At 49.9% G+C, this 12,935-nt stretch overlaps 1 protein-coding gene and 5 non-coding genes across 16 annotated transcripts in view; all 6 read left to right on the top strand.

Annotated features, from left to right (window-relative positions):
* Positions 1-61: 61 nt before the first annotated feature.
* TEX14 (testis expressed 14, intercellular bridge forming factor) overlaps positions 62-12,935 on the top strand; it is a 31,377-nt gene continuing 18,503 nt past the window's right edge. For 4 of the 11 annotated variants that reach the window (XM_030472342.1, XM_030472340.1, XM_030472341.1 and 1 more), the window contains exons 1-8: positions 6,727-7,708; positions 8,008-8,173; positions 8,873-9,009; positions 9,213-9,294; positions 9,742-9,872; positions 10,706-10,819; positions 11,260-11,383; positions 11,834-12,012. In XM_030472342.1, the coding sequence (XP_030328202.1) occupies positions 7,392-7,708; positions 8,008-8,173; positions 8,873-9,009; positions 9,213-9,294; positions 9,742-9,872; positions 10,706-10,819; positions 11,260-11,383; positions 11,834-12,012 (1,250 nt within the window). In that variant the 5' untranslated portion in view covers positions 6,727-7,391. Of the gene's footprint in view, positions 106-850; positions 1,005-3,835; positions 5,238-5,259; positions 6,706-6,726; positions 7,709-8,007; positions 8,174-8,872; positions 9,010-9,212; positions 9,295-9,741; positions 9,873-10,705; positions 10,820-11,259; positions 11,384-11,833; positions 12,013-12,935 lie in introns of those variants that run through there. The other 7 variants (XR_004389871.1, XM_030472346.1, XM_030472347.1 and 4 more) reach the window with 5 other exon arrangements.
* Positions 1,873-2,082, top strand: LOC115602178. Its single transcript, XR_003989624.1, has one exon. It is a non-coding gene; the product is annotated as a small nucleolar RNA U3 (small nucleolar RNA).
* On the top strand, positions 2,851-3,060 carry LOC115602179. Its single transcript, XR_003989625.1, has one exon. It is a non-coding gene; the product is annotated as a small nucleolar RNA U3 (small nucleolar RNA).
* On the top strand, positions 3,869-4,078 carry LOC115602177. The gene has a single exon (XR_003989623.1). It is a non-coding gene; the product is annotated as a small nucleolar RNA U3 (small nucleolar RNA).
* Positions 5,338-5,547, top strand: LOC115602176. The gene has a single exon (XR_003989622.1). It is a non-coding gene; the product is annotated as a small nucleolar RNA U3 (small nucleolar RNA).
* On the top strand, positions 6,806-7,015 carry LOC115602166. The gene has a single exon (XR_003989612.1). It is a non-coding gene; the product is annotated as a small nucleolar RNA U3 (small nucleolar RNA).

The following is a 12,935-nucleotide window of genomic DNA, read 5'->3' as shown; positions in this document are numbered from 1 at the left end:
CACCCACCACCGCCGGCGGCGGCGGGAAGGGAGGCGGCGGTGGCCGCTGCGCATGTGCGGGGCGCGGGGCTGTGAGCGCGTGCCGCGGTCGGTCGGGAGGCAGCGGTGAGGCGATGGGGCGCGCTGGGAGCGGGCTGGAAGCCTTAGAAGGGGCTGAAACAGCCAAAAGGCTGCGGGGTGTGACCTGACGGTGCTGGTTTTATCCTGCCATCGTCGTGTCAGAGGTCTGCGCACCTCACGGGCTTCAGGGGGGTTTGTCATCCCCTGGTTGTCACCTCTCCCTTTTCCTCCTTGAGGCCATGTTTCCCCATAGCCAGGCTGTGCCCACAAATAGTCCTTCATCAGCTTCACGGGCAGGTCTTACCTCAAAAGGCACAAGTAGCAGGGAGGGGAGGTGCTTTTGCCTTTCGTCTTGGGATTTGTCTGGAGGAAAGAGCCGGAACTGGCTGTGTCAGCTCCTAGAATCATAGAATCAACTGGGTTGGAAAAGACCTTTAAGATCAGGAAGTCCAACTGTTACCCCAGGACTGCCAAGCCCACCACTAAAACACGGCGCTAAAGGCCCCATCTATATGGTTTCCAGGGAACATGGAACAGGGAACACGTGCACTTCAAGAATGGTAATTCCACCCTGCCCTGGGCAGCCTGTTCCGACGCTTGACCATGCTCGCAGTGAAGAAATTTTTACTAATATCCAATCTAAACCTTCCCTGAAAGCTCCTGAAGGGTTTGAAGAAAAAAACCCAACCAACCCCCCCCCCCCAAAAAAAAAAACCCACAAAAACAAAAGCCAAAAGATTTTTGAGCTATGGCACTTTGCAGCTTTGTTAATTTTCATACTTTTTCCTAGTTCTGTTGAGGAAAGAAGATGGCTCACACTGTCCATCTGACCATGCCCTGCCCTACGCAGCTTGGCAGCATCAAAGGGGACTCCCTGGAAGCTCAGCTGCATGAGTGTGTCAGGCAAGGAAACTCTGTGAGAGTGAAGAAGCTGCTGAAACAAGGTAAAAGTGAAGTTCAGAGAAGTACTGGGAGAAGAGTTTTACTTCTGTATGCTTAGATTTGGGGTGAAAAATAGCACACTGTACAGTGCAGTTGTCTGGATGGAATTTATTTATATAATGATATATAGTTGGCCTTTTGGGGAATTTGGCTAATTACTGAGTTAAAAATGTAAATATATTTAAAATACATTTAAATACAGATTTAAAACATAAATATGTGTATTTAAAACATGTAAATAAGTATGAAAATAAGTAATTTGAGAAGAAAATTAAGCTTTTAGTTGTAAGGTGCTCATAACTAAATGGGTTAGGTATTGTAAAACTAGAATTCTAAAAGTAAACCTTAGGAATACTCTATTTAAATAGGATTTTAACTTTAATTCTGATAGAAAAATGCTTCAGGTGTGGTTTAGACGTTGGTATTTTTGACGCGTGGATTTTTAACTACGTGGGAGCAGGGAATTGTGTGAACGCTGCAGTTCTGTTTGGTTTTCACCCCCCCGCGGCCGCGGCGCCCGCTACCGCGGGGGAATGAGCTGCGGGCGGGGCCCCTCCCGCACAGGACGCTGCACACGGCTCCTTCCGCGTCGCGGAGGGGAGAGGCCTCGCCTGCCTGGATGAGGGCGCGCGTCTGATTGGTCGTCTCAGGCAGACGATGCTAATGAGGGACCGGGGACCCGATTCCAACCACGCGCGGCATGCCGCGGGTCCCGGGGCGAGCCCGGGGGGGTCGCGGGACGCGGTTCTGCGGCGGCGGGAATTCGGCGGGTCGGTGCCGGTTCTCGCGGGTGGGCGGGCGATTGCGGGTGTCCGTGTCCTAGAGAGCGGTGCTCGGCGGTGGCGCTGTGCGCGCGGTGGTTGTGAGGTTAAGACTATACTTTCAGGGATCATTTCTGTAGTTGGTCACTAGAGGAGAGTGATCGCACCTCAACGGCGTCACAAGCCACGAGGAGGAGCGAGGTGCTGTCTCCTGAGCGCGAGGCGGGCGGGCGGCGCTGCTTGTGCAGGGGCCTCCCGCCATCGATGACCGTTCCCGCCCCTTGTGGTGTCGGGAGGGAGAGAGCACGGGCTGAGTGGTTTGTGGCATTTTTTTTATCACAGTTCCAAAAATAGATTATAGGCAAGCGGGGTGTGGTTCACGCCAGGACTACTGTCTGCGAACCAACGTATCCCGTCTTTGCTGGTCTTCTCTGCACACGCGCTGGCCCCTCAGTATGTTTCTTGTAGTGAGGAGCCCAAAACTGAACAGTGTTCGAGGATGCCCTTGACCTGCTTGGCCAACTGGGCACACTACTGGCTCCTATTCAGCTGCCTGTCAGCCAACACCCCCAGGCCATTTAATGCCAGGCAGCTTACCAGCCACTCTTCCCCAAGCCTGTGGTGGTGCAAGAGGTTGTTGAGACCCAAATATTCATCACAGAGTGACAAGGGACTAGGGAGAAACAGGGATCATCTGTCACGGTGCGGCAGCCCCGTGCGGGGCGACGGCGCGAGCTGCGGGTGGTACTGCCGCTGGCGGAAGCCGCTGTACACGGCTCCCTCTGCGCTGCGCAGCTCGGGGCGGAGCCGCGGCCGCGCCTGCGTGAGCGCGCGCGTCTGATTGGTCGTCTCAGGCAGACGATGCAAATGAGGGACCGGGGGCCCGATTCCCACCACGCGGGGCAGTGCCGCGGGTCCCGGGGCGAGCCTGGGGGGTCGCGGGACGCGGTTCTGCGGCGGCGGGAACTGGGCGAGTCGGTGCCGGTTCTCGCGGGGGGGGGGGGGTGTGTGTGTGTCGGTGGCGGGTGTCCGTGTCCTAGAGAGCGGTGCTCGGCGGTGGCGCTGTGCGCGCAGCGGTTGTGAGGTTGAGACTATACTTTCAGGGATCATTTCTGTAGTTGGTCACTAGAGGAGAGTGATCGCACCTGAACGGCGTCACAAGCCACGAGGAGGAGCGAGGTGCTGTCTCCTGAGCGCGAGGCGGGCGGGCGGCGCTGCTTGTGCAGGGGCCTCCCGCCATCGATGACCGTTCCCGCCCCTTGTGGTGTCGGGAGGGAGAGAGCACGGGCTGAGTGGTTTGTGATCCTTTTTTTTTTATCACAGTTCCAAAAACAGGTGGACAGGGATTGGTAACCGCAATTCATGTGCGCCGGGATTCGTGCCTTCCGAGGAGGGTACAGACTTCCTGCTGCTGCAGCAAAGCCTGCGAGAGCTGCGTGAACCGTGCGGGTGCTGTGAATGTGTCCTAGTGCTGTCGGGAGGGACGCTGGGCCGGGGTGACTCCTCTCTATTCCCGTCGCTTGGCTGTTCTGAAGGCCGTGTGATTTTGAGCAGCAGGTGTCGTTCCTTGGCGTGAGAGGGGGATCGTGCTCGCTCTTGCACACGGGGCAGAGGGGCTTCGGGGGCCGCCCCAGCCCTACTCGGAGCCGTGTGCTTGCCGTTGACGTTGCATCACTCGTACCACCGCACCGCGGACAGGGACCATGCCCGCTGACTGCGGGGACGGTGCACAGAGCGGCTTGTGCGGTTCCTTCAAGGGGAACCCCCGGGAGCGACCGAAGCGCTGTCTGAGCCCGCCGAAGGGCGGCACCGCGCCTTGGGGCGGAGTCCTGGGACCGCCGGGAGAGGGGTGTGACTGAGCGCGCGCGTCTGATTGGTCGTCTCAGGCAGACGACGGTAATGAGGGACCGGGGGCCCGATTCTAACCACGCGCGACAGTGCCGCGGGTCCCGGGGCGAGCCCGGGAGTCGCGGGATGCGGTTCTGCGGCGGCGGGAACTCGGCGGGTCGGTGCCGGTTCTCGCGGGTGGGCGGGCGATTGCGGGTGTCCGTGTCCTAGAGAGCGGTGCTCGGCGGTGGCGCTGTGCGCGCGGCGGTTGTGAGGTTAAGACTATACTTTCAGGGATCATTTCTGTAGTTGGTCACTAGAGGAGAGTGATCGCACCTGAACGGCGTCACAAGCCACGAGGAGGAGCGAGGTGCTGTCTCCTGAGCGCGAGGCGGGCGGGCGGCGCTGCTTGTGCAGGGGCCTCCCGCCATCGATGACCGTTCCCGCCCCTTGTGGTGTCGGGAGGGAGAGAGCACGGGCTGAGTGGTTTGTGGCCGGTTTTTTTATATGGTTCCAAAAGCAGATGATGAGGTGAGCAGGGTGTCCTTGCTGCCCGGGTAGTTCCATGCAAGCCAACGCGTTCCCAGAGGTTCTCGGCTGCCTCCGACGGTCCCCAGCCCCTGCCTGGATCTTCGGTAGCGGTGGCAATGGGGACCTTCCGAAAGCAGTGCCGGGGAGGGGGGAGGTAGGCAGACGGGTTTAGGTTTCAAATCCGGTGAGGTTGTTCAGTGAAAAGAAACACTTTGAAAGTTTGTTAGCATCTGTGTGTGCCAGTCAGGCGATGGTTTTCTCGAGCCATCTGTGGTGTAGGGCAGGGTAAGTCGGTGGCTGGTGTTGAGTGCTCATCAGAGAGGCTAGGGGAGAAACTTGGATTCGTCTTTCCTGGGAGCCTCTGTCACTCAGGCCAGACCTGGAGCATTTGATCAGAGTCTGCGAAGGGTTTGGGAGAGACTGCTTCATGTTGTGCCCTTTATACAATGCAGTGCCATGGAAGGTGGGGTACGTCAGGTTGGATCCTGGAGCACAGAGTGTCTCCTGGGGACTAGGGTTGAGAAGAGCTACCCGGTGATACACCATCAGCTCTTGTGTGGGAGTCCTTATGCTCGGGCTGGATCTGGGGATATCAAGGCTCGTGTTTATTAAGGCCATGTTCTGTGGAGTCGTTGTAGCTGGTATGTGAAGCGTGCCTGAAGGTGCTGGGACTGGGTAGCCGCCGGAAGCCAGCACAGCCCCTTCAGAGTGCCAGGCAAGGGAGGCACAGTGCTGCCTGGTGTCAGTGCCTGGTCCTCTGCTCCTCCAGCGGAACTGGGCAGTTGAGCACGGACCGAAGCGCTGTCGTCTCTTGGATGGTGTCATAAAAACGGCAGCAGCTCGGGCGGGTGTAGCCCCAGCGCGGAGCCCGGTCTCTGCAGACGTATGCTTCTGTGTGTGCTGGGGTCGGAGCGCCGGTCGCGGGAGGCCGGGCGGGGCGTGTCACGAGGCGTGTGAGAGCGGAAGCGGAGCGGCGCGTCTGAGGGGTCGTCTCAGGCAGACGATGCTAATGAGGGACCGGGGGCCCGATTCCCACCACGCGCGGCAGTGCCGCGGGTCCCGGGGCGAGCCCGGGGGGTCGCGGGACGCGGTTCTGCGGCGGCGGGAACTCGGCGGGTCGGTGCCGGTTCTCCCGGATAGTGGGTCGGTGGCGGGTGTCCATGTCCTAGAGAGCGGTGCTCGGCGGTGGCGCTGTGCGCGCGGCGGTTGTGAGGTTAAGACTATACTTTCAGGGATCATTTCTGTAGTTGGTCACTAGAGGAGAGTGATCGCACCTGAACGGCGTCACAAGCCACGAGGAGGAGCGAGGTGCTGTCTCCTGAGCGCGAGGCGGGCGGGCGGCGCTGCTTGTGCAGGGGCCTCCCGCCATCGATGACCGTTCCCGCCCCTTGTGGTGTCGGGAGGGAGAGAGCACGGGCTGAGTGGTTTGTGGCCGGTTTTTTTATATGGTTCCAAAAGCAGATGATGAGGTGAGCAGGGTGTCCTTGCTGCCCGGGTAGTTCCATGCAAGCCAACGCGTTCCCAGAGGTTCTCGGCTGCCTCCGACGGTCCCCAGCCCCTGCCTGGATCTTCGGTAGCGGTGGCAATGGGGACCTTCCGAAAGCAGTGCCGGGGAGGGGGGAGGTAGGCAGACGGGTTTAGGTTTCAAATCCGGTGAGGTTGTTCAGTGAAAAGAAACACTTTGAAAGTTTGTTAGCATCTGTGTGTGCCAGTCAGGCGATGGTTTTCTCGAGCCATCTGTGGTGTAGGGCAGGGTAAGTCGGTGGCTGGTGTTGAGTGCTCATCAGAGAGGCTAGGGGAGAAACTTGGATTCGTCTTTCCTGGGAGCCTCTGTCACTCAGGCCAGACCTGGAGCATTTGATCAGAGTCTGCGAAGGGTTTGGGAGAGACTGCTTCATGTTGTGCCCTTTATACAATGCAGTGCCATGGAAGGTGGGGTACGTCAGGTTGGATCCTGGAGCACAGAGTGTCTCCTGGGGACTAGGGTTGAGAAGAGCTACCCGGTGATACACCATCAGCTCTTGTGTGGGAGTCCTTATGCTCGGGCTGGATCTGGGGATATCAAGGCTCGTGTTTATTAAGGCCATGTTCTGTGGAGTCGTTGTAGCTGGTATGTGAAGCGTGCCTGAAGGTGCTGGGACTGGGTAGCCGCCGGAAGCCAGCACAGCCCCTTCAGAGTGCCAGGCAAGGGAGGCACAGTGCTGCCTGGTGTCAGTGCCTGGTCCTCTGCTCCTCCAGCGGAACTGGGCAGTGGAGCACGGACCGAAGCGCTGTCGTCTCTTGGATGGTGTCATAAAAACGGCAGCAGCTCGGGCGGGTGTAGCCCCAGCGCGGAGCCCGGTCTCTGCAGACGTATGCTTCTGTGTGTGCTGGGGTCGGAGCGCCGGGGCGGTAGGCCGGGCGGGGCGTGTCACGAGGCGTGTGAGAGCGGAAGCGGAGCGGCGCGTCTGAGGGGTCGTCTCAGGCAGACGATGCTAATGAGGGACCGGGGGCCCGATTCCCACCACGCGCGGCAGTGCCGCGGGTCCCGGGGCGAGCCGGGGGGGTCGCGGGACGCGGTTCTGCGGCGGCGGGAACTCGGCGGGTCGGTGCCGGTTCTCCCGGATAGTGGGTCGGTGGCGGGTGTCCATGTCCTAGAGAGCGGTGCTCGGCGGTGGCGCTGTGCGCGCGGCGGTTGTGAGGTTAAGACTATACTTTCAGGGATCATTTCTGTAGTTGGTCACTAGAGGAGAGTGATCGCACCTGAACGGCGTCACAAGCCACGAGGAGGAGCGAGGTGCTGTCTCCTGAGCGCGAGGCGGGCGGGCGGCGCTGCTTGTGCAGGGGCCTCCCGCCATCGATGACCGTTCCCGCTCCTTGTGGTGTCGGGAGGGAGAGAGCACAGGCTGAGTGGTTTGTGATCCCTTTTTTATCACAGTTCCAAAAATAGATGGCGATGGGTTCTTGTGCATGGTTTGGAGGGAGCTCTCCATGGAGTTGTGGTTTCAGATCCGTATGTCTCTAGGCTACCTTTTATTCTATTTTAATGCCGAGTGGAGCTTGGTAATTTGAACAAAGTTGGTCAAAGTAGCAAAATATTCATCTAACTCTCAATTACTGCCTTAGAAGGATTTATCATTTTATTAACACAGTCCTCCAGTGTCATCTTTGCTCATCCCTGTTAATACACTGTCTCTGGTATTTATACATTCTGTATTTGAAAACATTGGAGGAGCAGTGCATGGTATGTATAGAAGGTTACAGGGAACCATCTAGTCCAAACGTCCTGCAATGAGCAGGGATATCTTCAATTATATCAGATTGCTCAGAGCCACATCCAGCCTGGCCTTGAATGTACCATTAATGTTTTCACATTTCTGGTATCTGAGATGGAATATGGCCATTAGTGTCAGTGTTAATGAAACATTTGCTGTTATTTGGGGGGGGGGACACGACACAAGCACTTACCTCCTAATCTTTTGTTTCCTTTTAGGTGTTTTTGTTGATGCTGTAAATTCAATGGGCCAAACTTCTCTCTTCATTGCTGCATTGCTAGGTCTTGGTAAAATAGTAGATATACTGCTGGATTATGGCTCTGATGCTAATCAGTTAAGTGTATATATATTTTTTTCCTTAAATTGAAATTAATCTTTGATCTTTTAGTGGTTTTAGTAATGTAATAGACAATATTTACTGTATATAAATAACGAATTGCTTAAGATGCATGTTGCTATTTTAGCCAAAGATCTTCAGAAGTATGCAGGTGCATAATTTTCCTAATTTCATTGTGTATCTTACTGTTTGGGAGTACAGAAACATTCCAGGCATGCAGCTGTTTTCCCCAGAAGCACAACTGGCTGAGTGTGGTAGGGGTAGCTTGAAACATTTCTGTTTTAACGTTCCCCAGTCGCTGTTACGACGGAAGCACCCCAGTCCATGCAGCTGCATTCTCAGGAAATCAGTGGATTCTTAGCAGATTATTGGATGAAGGAGGTGATCTGAGAGTGCATGATAAGAATGGGAAAAAACCTCAGTGCTGGGCTATGTCAGCTGATAAAGAAACCAGTGCTCAGGTATGTGTGTGTAATATGTTTTGAATATGTGCTAGATATGTGCTCACATCTTCATCTTAAAGTGAAGAAACCCCAGGATTTCATGGAGAAATTCTGGACCTTTACATGGTAGATAATTAAATATTTAGCATTACTTTTCCACATCAGTAATGGTATTTTGAAGTTCTCATGATTCAGATTTAACTAAGGTTTTGTTCAGTTGCAGGGACATGTCTGTCCGTAACTTGTTAGGACCTTTATGTATAAGTATGCACTGAGGAGAATGACAGGCTCTTGTTTTGGACCCCTGATATATGTAATTTGTTGGCACATATGCGCAATTCAGGAGTAAACCTGAAGTAGTTTTCAAGTGTATCTGAGTCTATGCATGAACAGTGTCAGCAAATGTGTTGGTTTTGCAAAGTATGATATCGAATTAAAACTCACAATACTCCTCTTAAAAAGAAACCTGATGTTACAAATTTCAGTGGGTGGATGTCTTGAAAGTTAATCATTTAGTGCTGAAGTAAGCTTTCTCTTACATTGTCATGTAATTGATTTTGTTCAAGTTTTTCTGTCTATCCATTTCTTGAAAGACCTATTTACAATACTGCAACTAACCAGTTAGTTTTTCAGCAGTCACGATCTATTAATTTGAAATGGTTTATCTTGCAGTTCTGAAGTAATTTTATGTCGTTTTTCCCTCCCTCTCCTCTCTAGATACTGAAATTTATACAGCGTTGCACATCACACATGCAGGCTGCCATTCAAAACTTTCCCTCTGACCTACTCAGAAAGGTTGGCTCCTCAAAAGCCCTGGTCTACAGTCCATCTCGGTTTGGTAGCCTTGTTCAAGGGTAAGAATATATTCTCCAGTACTGAGGGATCGAGCTACAAGGACTCTTACTTCCATATTCTGTGATGTTAAAATGAACATGTTCTCGTTTCATTTGAAATACAGGGCTGTTGCAGAATTTCTGCCCTTTTTTTGTTTTTTTTGTATTTTACTCAAAACCTTGGCATATTAGTTACTCTTTTTGCTTATTTTTTTGATACTTAGAAATGTTGACAGTCCTCTGGGCAGATTTCTAAAAGGTGGAGCTAATGCAGCCAAGAACATTTACAGCTTTGGATTTGGGAAGGTAAGATGCTCTGGGTAATGGTTTTCTAATGATATTAGTACAGATTTTCAGTCACATATTCTTCACAATAATTACCCCACCCATGTTATTTTAAATTTTTAGTGAGTTCTTATTTTTACTGAAATGGTGGGAAAAACCTGTGGAGAGTGCAAATATTGAGTCTGTTAGTCATTAGTATCGGAGGAAACTGTTTCAGAACAGGCAAAAAAAGCTCTCCTGTTTAAATGTCACCTGTGGGAGTTCTTAACAACTGTTTCTGCTTTCCTTATTTCAGCTTCACTATAAAGTTAGGCTTTTGACATAGATATTTTAATACTCCATTTTGATGCTTTGGCTGATGCTCCCATTGCACTGGTTGCACTTGAGTTTTTAGTGAGCTTGTGGTACATGTGATGGATCTTGGGAAGTGTTGCACGTTCCTTTGGTTATGCCCTGGTGGTGTTTCAGTTTTATCTTGCAGGTAGCGGGCATCTTGAGTACTTGGCATCTCTCCTTATTATTGGGGAAAAAGACCTGGTTCAGGCAGATGATGAACCAGCATTTTCTTACCATGTTGGTCCATACATGATCATGACAAAGTAAGTGGAATCAAAGAGATTTTAGCCCTTCTTAGTGTGTATCTGTATCTATTAAGCAGCAAATTGTACCACATGCTTTGTTTGGAGAGTTTTCCTGATCTATTCTGTATTCATCCACTGCTTTCTGTTTGTAACTTATTTTGTGCAGTGCACTGTTAATACCTTCTTTAGACTCCCTCAACATCTCCAGGTCGCTCTGGTCCTTTCTAGCCACATTAACCCAATTATGGTTATTCACCGATAGCAGTGTTTCAGTACTGATTCCTTTTGTGGTGGCAAATGTGTTGCTGGGGTTGCACAGATTGTGTTGTTCAGTGTTGAGTCCTTGTAATTGTTGGGTCAGACATTGGGCCTCTGCATATGCATGTCTGCAGCCCACTTGCTCAAATCTGTGGTGAAATGAGAGTTGAAAGTGCAGACTGAATCTTTTTGGGTTTTAATCTTTTGTATTGTATAGCAAGTAGATGTGCCTCAGAGACATCCAGAGAACTGACAAATTGGTGATTTAATCTTCCCAAAGCTCTGGGTTGTATCACAGTGGCCTAATGGCCATTAGGGGAAGGAGTTTTAGAGTGATCTTGTTCTTTACCTTGAGTCATGGAAGGGTAGCGTCTTTGGACAGCAAACCTGACCTGTTACATCCAATCTTAAACTGGATGAGAATTTATTGTCAGTTTGAAAGAGTATATGCCATAGCTGGGGTCATCAGAGTAATGTTACTAACAAAAGGAGGCAGCACCAGAGCATTTCAGAATTATTTATAAGTAATTCTGTAACTGGAAAAAAATACTGCAGAAAGCATCTCATAGAAATTCTTTTTCTTCTCCTTGTAGCTTAATGTGGGGAGGCAGCAGAGTTACAGTGAAGGAACTTGGCTTAGAGCCCCATCAGAACTGCAGTAAACTGCGCTTCGCCGATCTTCTTGTTGCAGAACAGGAACACGGCAGGTAAGAGAGAATGTGCAGTAGCCACAAGTGCTCCTGGGGGTTTGGGTGTCTTCAGAGGTGTGAGGAAATGTGATTAACCTCAGCAGGACTGTCAGGCTGTGGTTGTCCTTGCTCTTCAAATGAGAAATACAGGTCTCTTTCTTCTCCTTCCCATTCCATTTGCTCCCCAGTGGATAATACAGAGGATGATGATACTCTCTTCTCATATGTCTGGATGAATGCTTTATTGCACTTTGCTTGGATGGCTTATTTATAGATTGTTCTAATTGTGGCAATAAGCATTGTTTTCTAAATGCCTCCTAATCTATGATTCTCTTAAAACTTGGTGTATTTCAGTGAAAACTTAGAAGCATTCATGTTGTATTGATTAAAAACATCTAGAAAGCCAGGACTTTTTTAATCTCAGATTTGCCTTATTTTTTTTCCCCCTCTCTTTGCAGTAAACTCAGACATCCTCATTTGCTACAGTTGATGGCTGTTTGTCTGTCTAGTGACTTGGAGAAAACCCGTTTGGTATATGAAAGGGTTAACCTTGGTTCTCTGTACAGTATCCTTCATGAAAGGGTAATTGGAATACTTGTTTTTTAAACAGTAGTTAATTGAGAGAACGAAGTTTTGTAGCTACATCTCCCATCTTTACTCAAAGAACAAGGAGACAAAATTATCAGTCTGCGTATCCGGGTTTCTGTTTCATTGCACAGTACAAGGTACTCTGTAACCTGGTAAAATTTGTAATTGGCAAATAGTTCACTTAGTGTTTAGGTGCGGTTGCACTGATATTCTTGTTTGGTGTCAGTGTTAACATGGCTGAACTTTTAATCTTCTGCATGTCATTGCAGACTGCAGATGTGGCGAAACCAGCTTTTGCCCTTGAATATTTGTGTGTAATACATTGCAAACTGCCTGTGTATAAAAGCAAAGGCTTGAACTCACTTGTGCTTTTTTCTTTTTTCTAATCAACTGGTTTGTGTTTTATTTTTAATATTAATTTGGTACTTTTGGGTTTTATTCCAGCGTACAGAATTCCCAGTACTGCACATGGAGATAATTTTGCATGTGCTGCTTCAAATTATCAACGCTTTGCGTTTTCTACACTCTCGTGGGTTTATCCACCGTTCAGTTACCTCGTACGCTATTCAGATTGTTTCTTCTGGTGAGGCAAAGCTGTGCAACTTGGAATACATGATAGAGAGGTAAAGAACTTCCTCACTGTTTCTGTGAAAGGAACAAACACGAGTAAATTTAGTATGAAATTCTGCTGAAGTGCCCCTCTTGATGACTAGGGAGTCCTGCCTCTGAGTCAGGCATCAGAGTTACAGCAGTAAAGAACTCCAGATTATTACTGCTCAGGTACATTAACTTTGCCACAGGCAGTACAGCAAGCTTCCAGGGGACTTAGTTTCTGTGTTCTAAGTATCTGAAAATAGAAACTAGTAAGAGAAGCAGCTCTTTACTGCAGTATAAAAATACCATCATAGAGAAATAGAATCTAATCTTACAGACCAGAGATGTCGTTCCTCTTTGAGTTATTAATTCTGCTGCTGGGCTGGAAATAATTTAAGTATCTTTTTGTTATCCTGAAATTGTGTTTATGGAGACTTACCTAAATTGGTTGAAGATTCCACACCTCATGGAGGTGGTAGTAATTAAGTACCACTGGTGAAAAAAAAGTATTTCTTTTATGAGGGACACCATTTCATCGTGGTAAATTATTACTTATATACTTTTTTTTTTACTTCTTTCTTGTAGTGCAGTCTGATTAGAAAGGAAGTAAGTGGCTGGTTAGACTATAAAGAAAGAGTAAAATGGATAATAAACAAAAATTTGCTGATGTTAATATCCTGAAAGGAACAAAGATATTTTCTAACCTCCTTGCAAACTCAATTTATTAATAAATCTTGGCAATTTCTTGGCTATTTCAGATACAGCTTACTGTGAAATGAATAACAAACCCCCCTGTAGTTAAATATGAAGAGGAAATTATCTTCTAGACATTGCAAAATAAACATTGACAGGCCAGGTGGTACCTTCTTATGTTTTGTCCACAGTGGGATGATGCTGGCCAGAGCTAAACGGTTGCTTGTAAAATTCCTATTGGGAAATTTTCAGCTTTCTC

Source organism: Strigops habroptila (genome assembly GCF_004027225.2).
Source record: "Strigops habroptila isolate Jane chromosome 13 unlocalized genomic scaffold, bStrHab1.2.pri S16, whole genome shotgun sequence".
Lineage (NCBI taxonomy): Eukaryota > Metazoa > Chordata > Aves > Psittaciformes > Psittacidae > Strigops > Strigops habroptila.
This window is presented reverse-complemented; position numbering and strand designations above follow the sequence as displayed.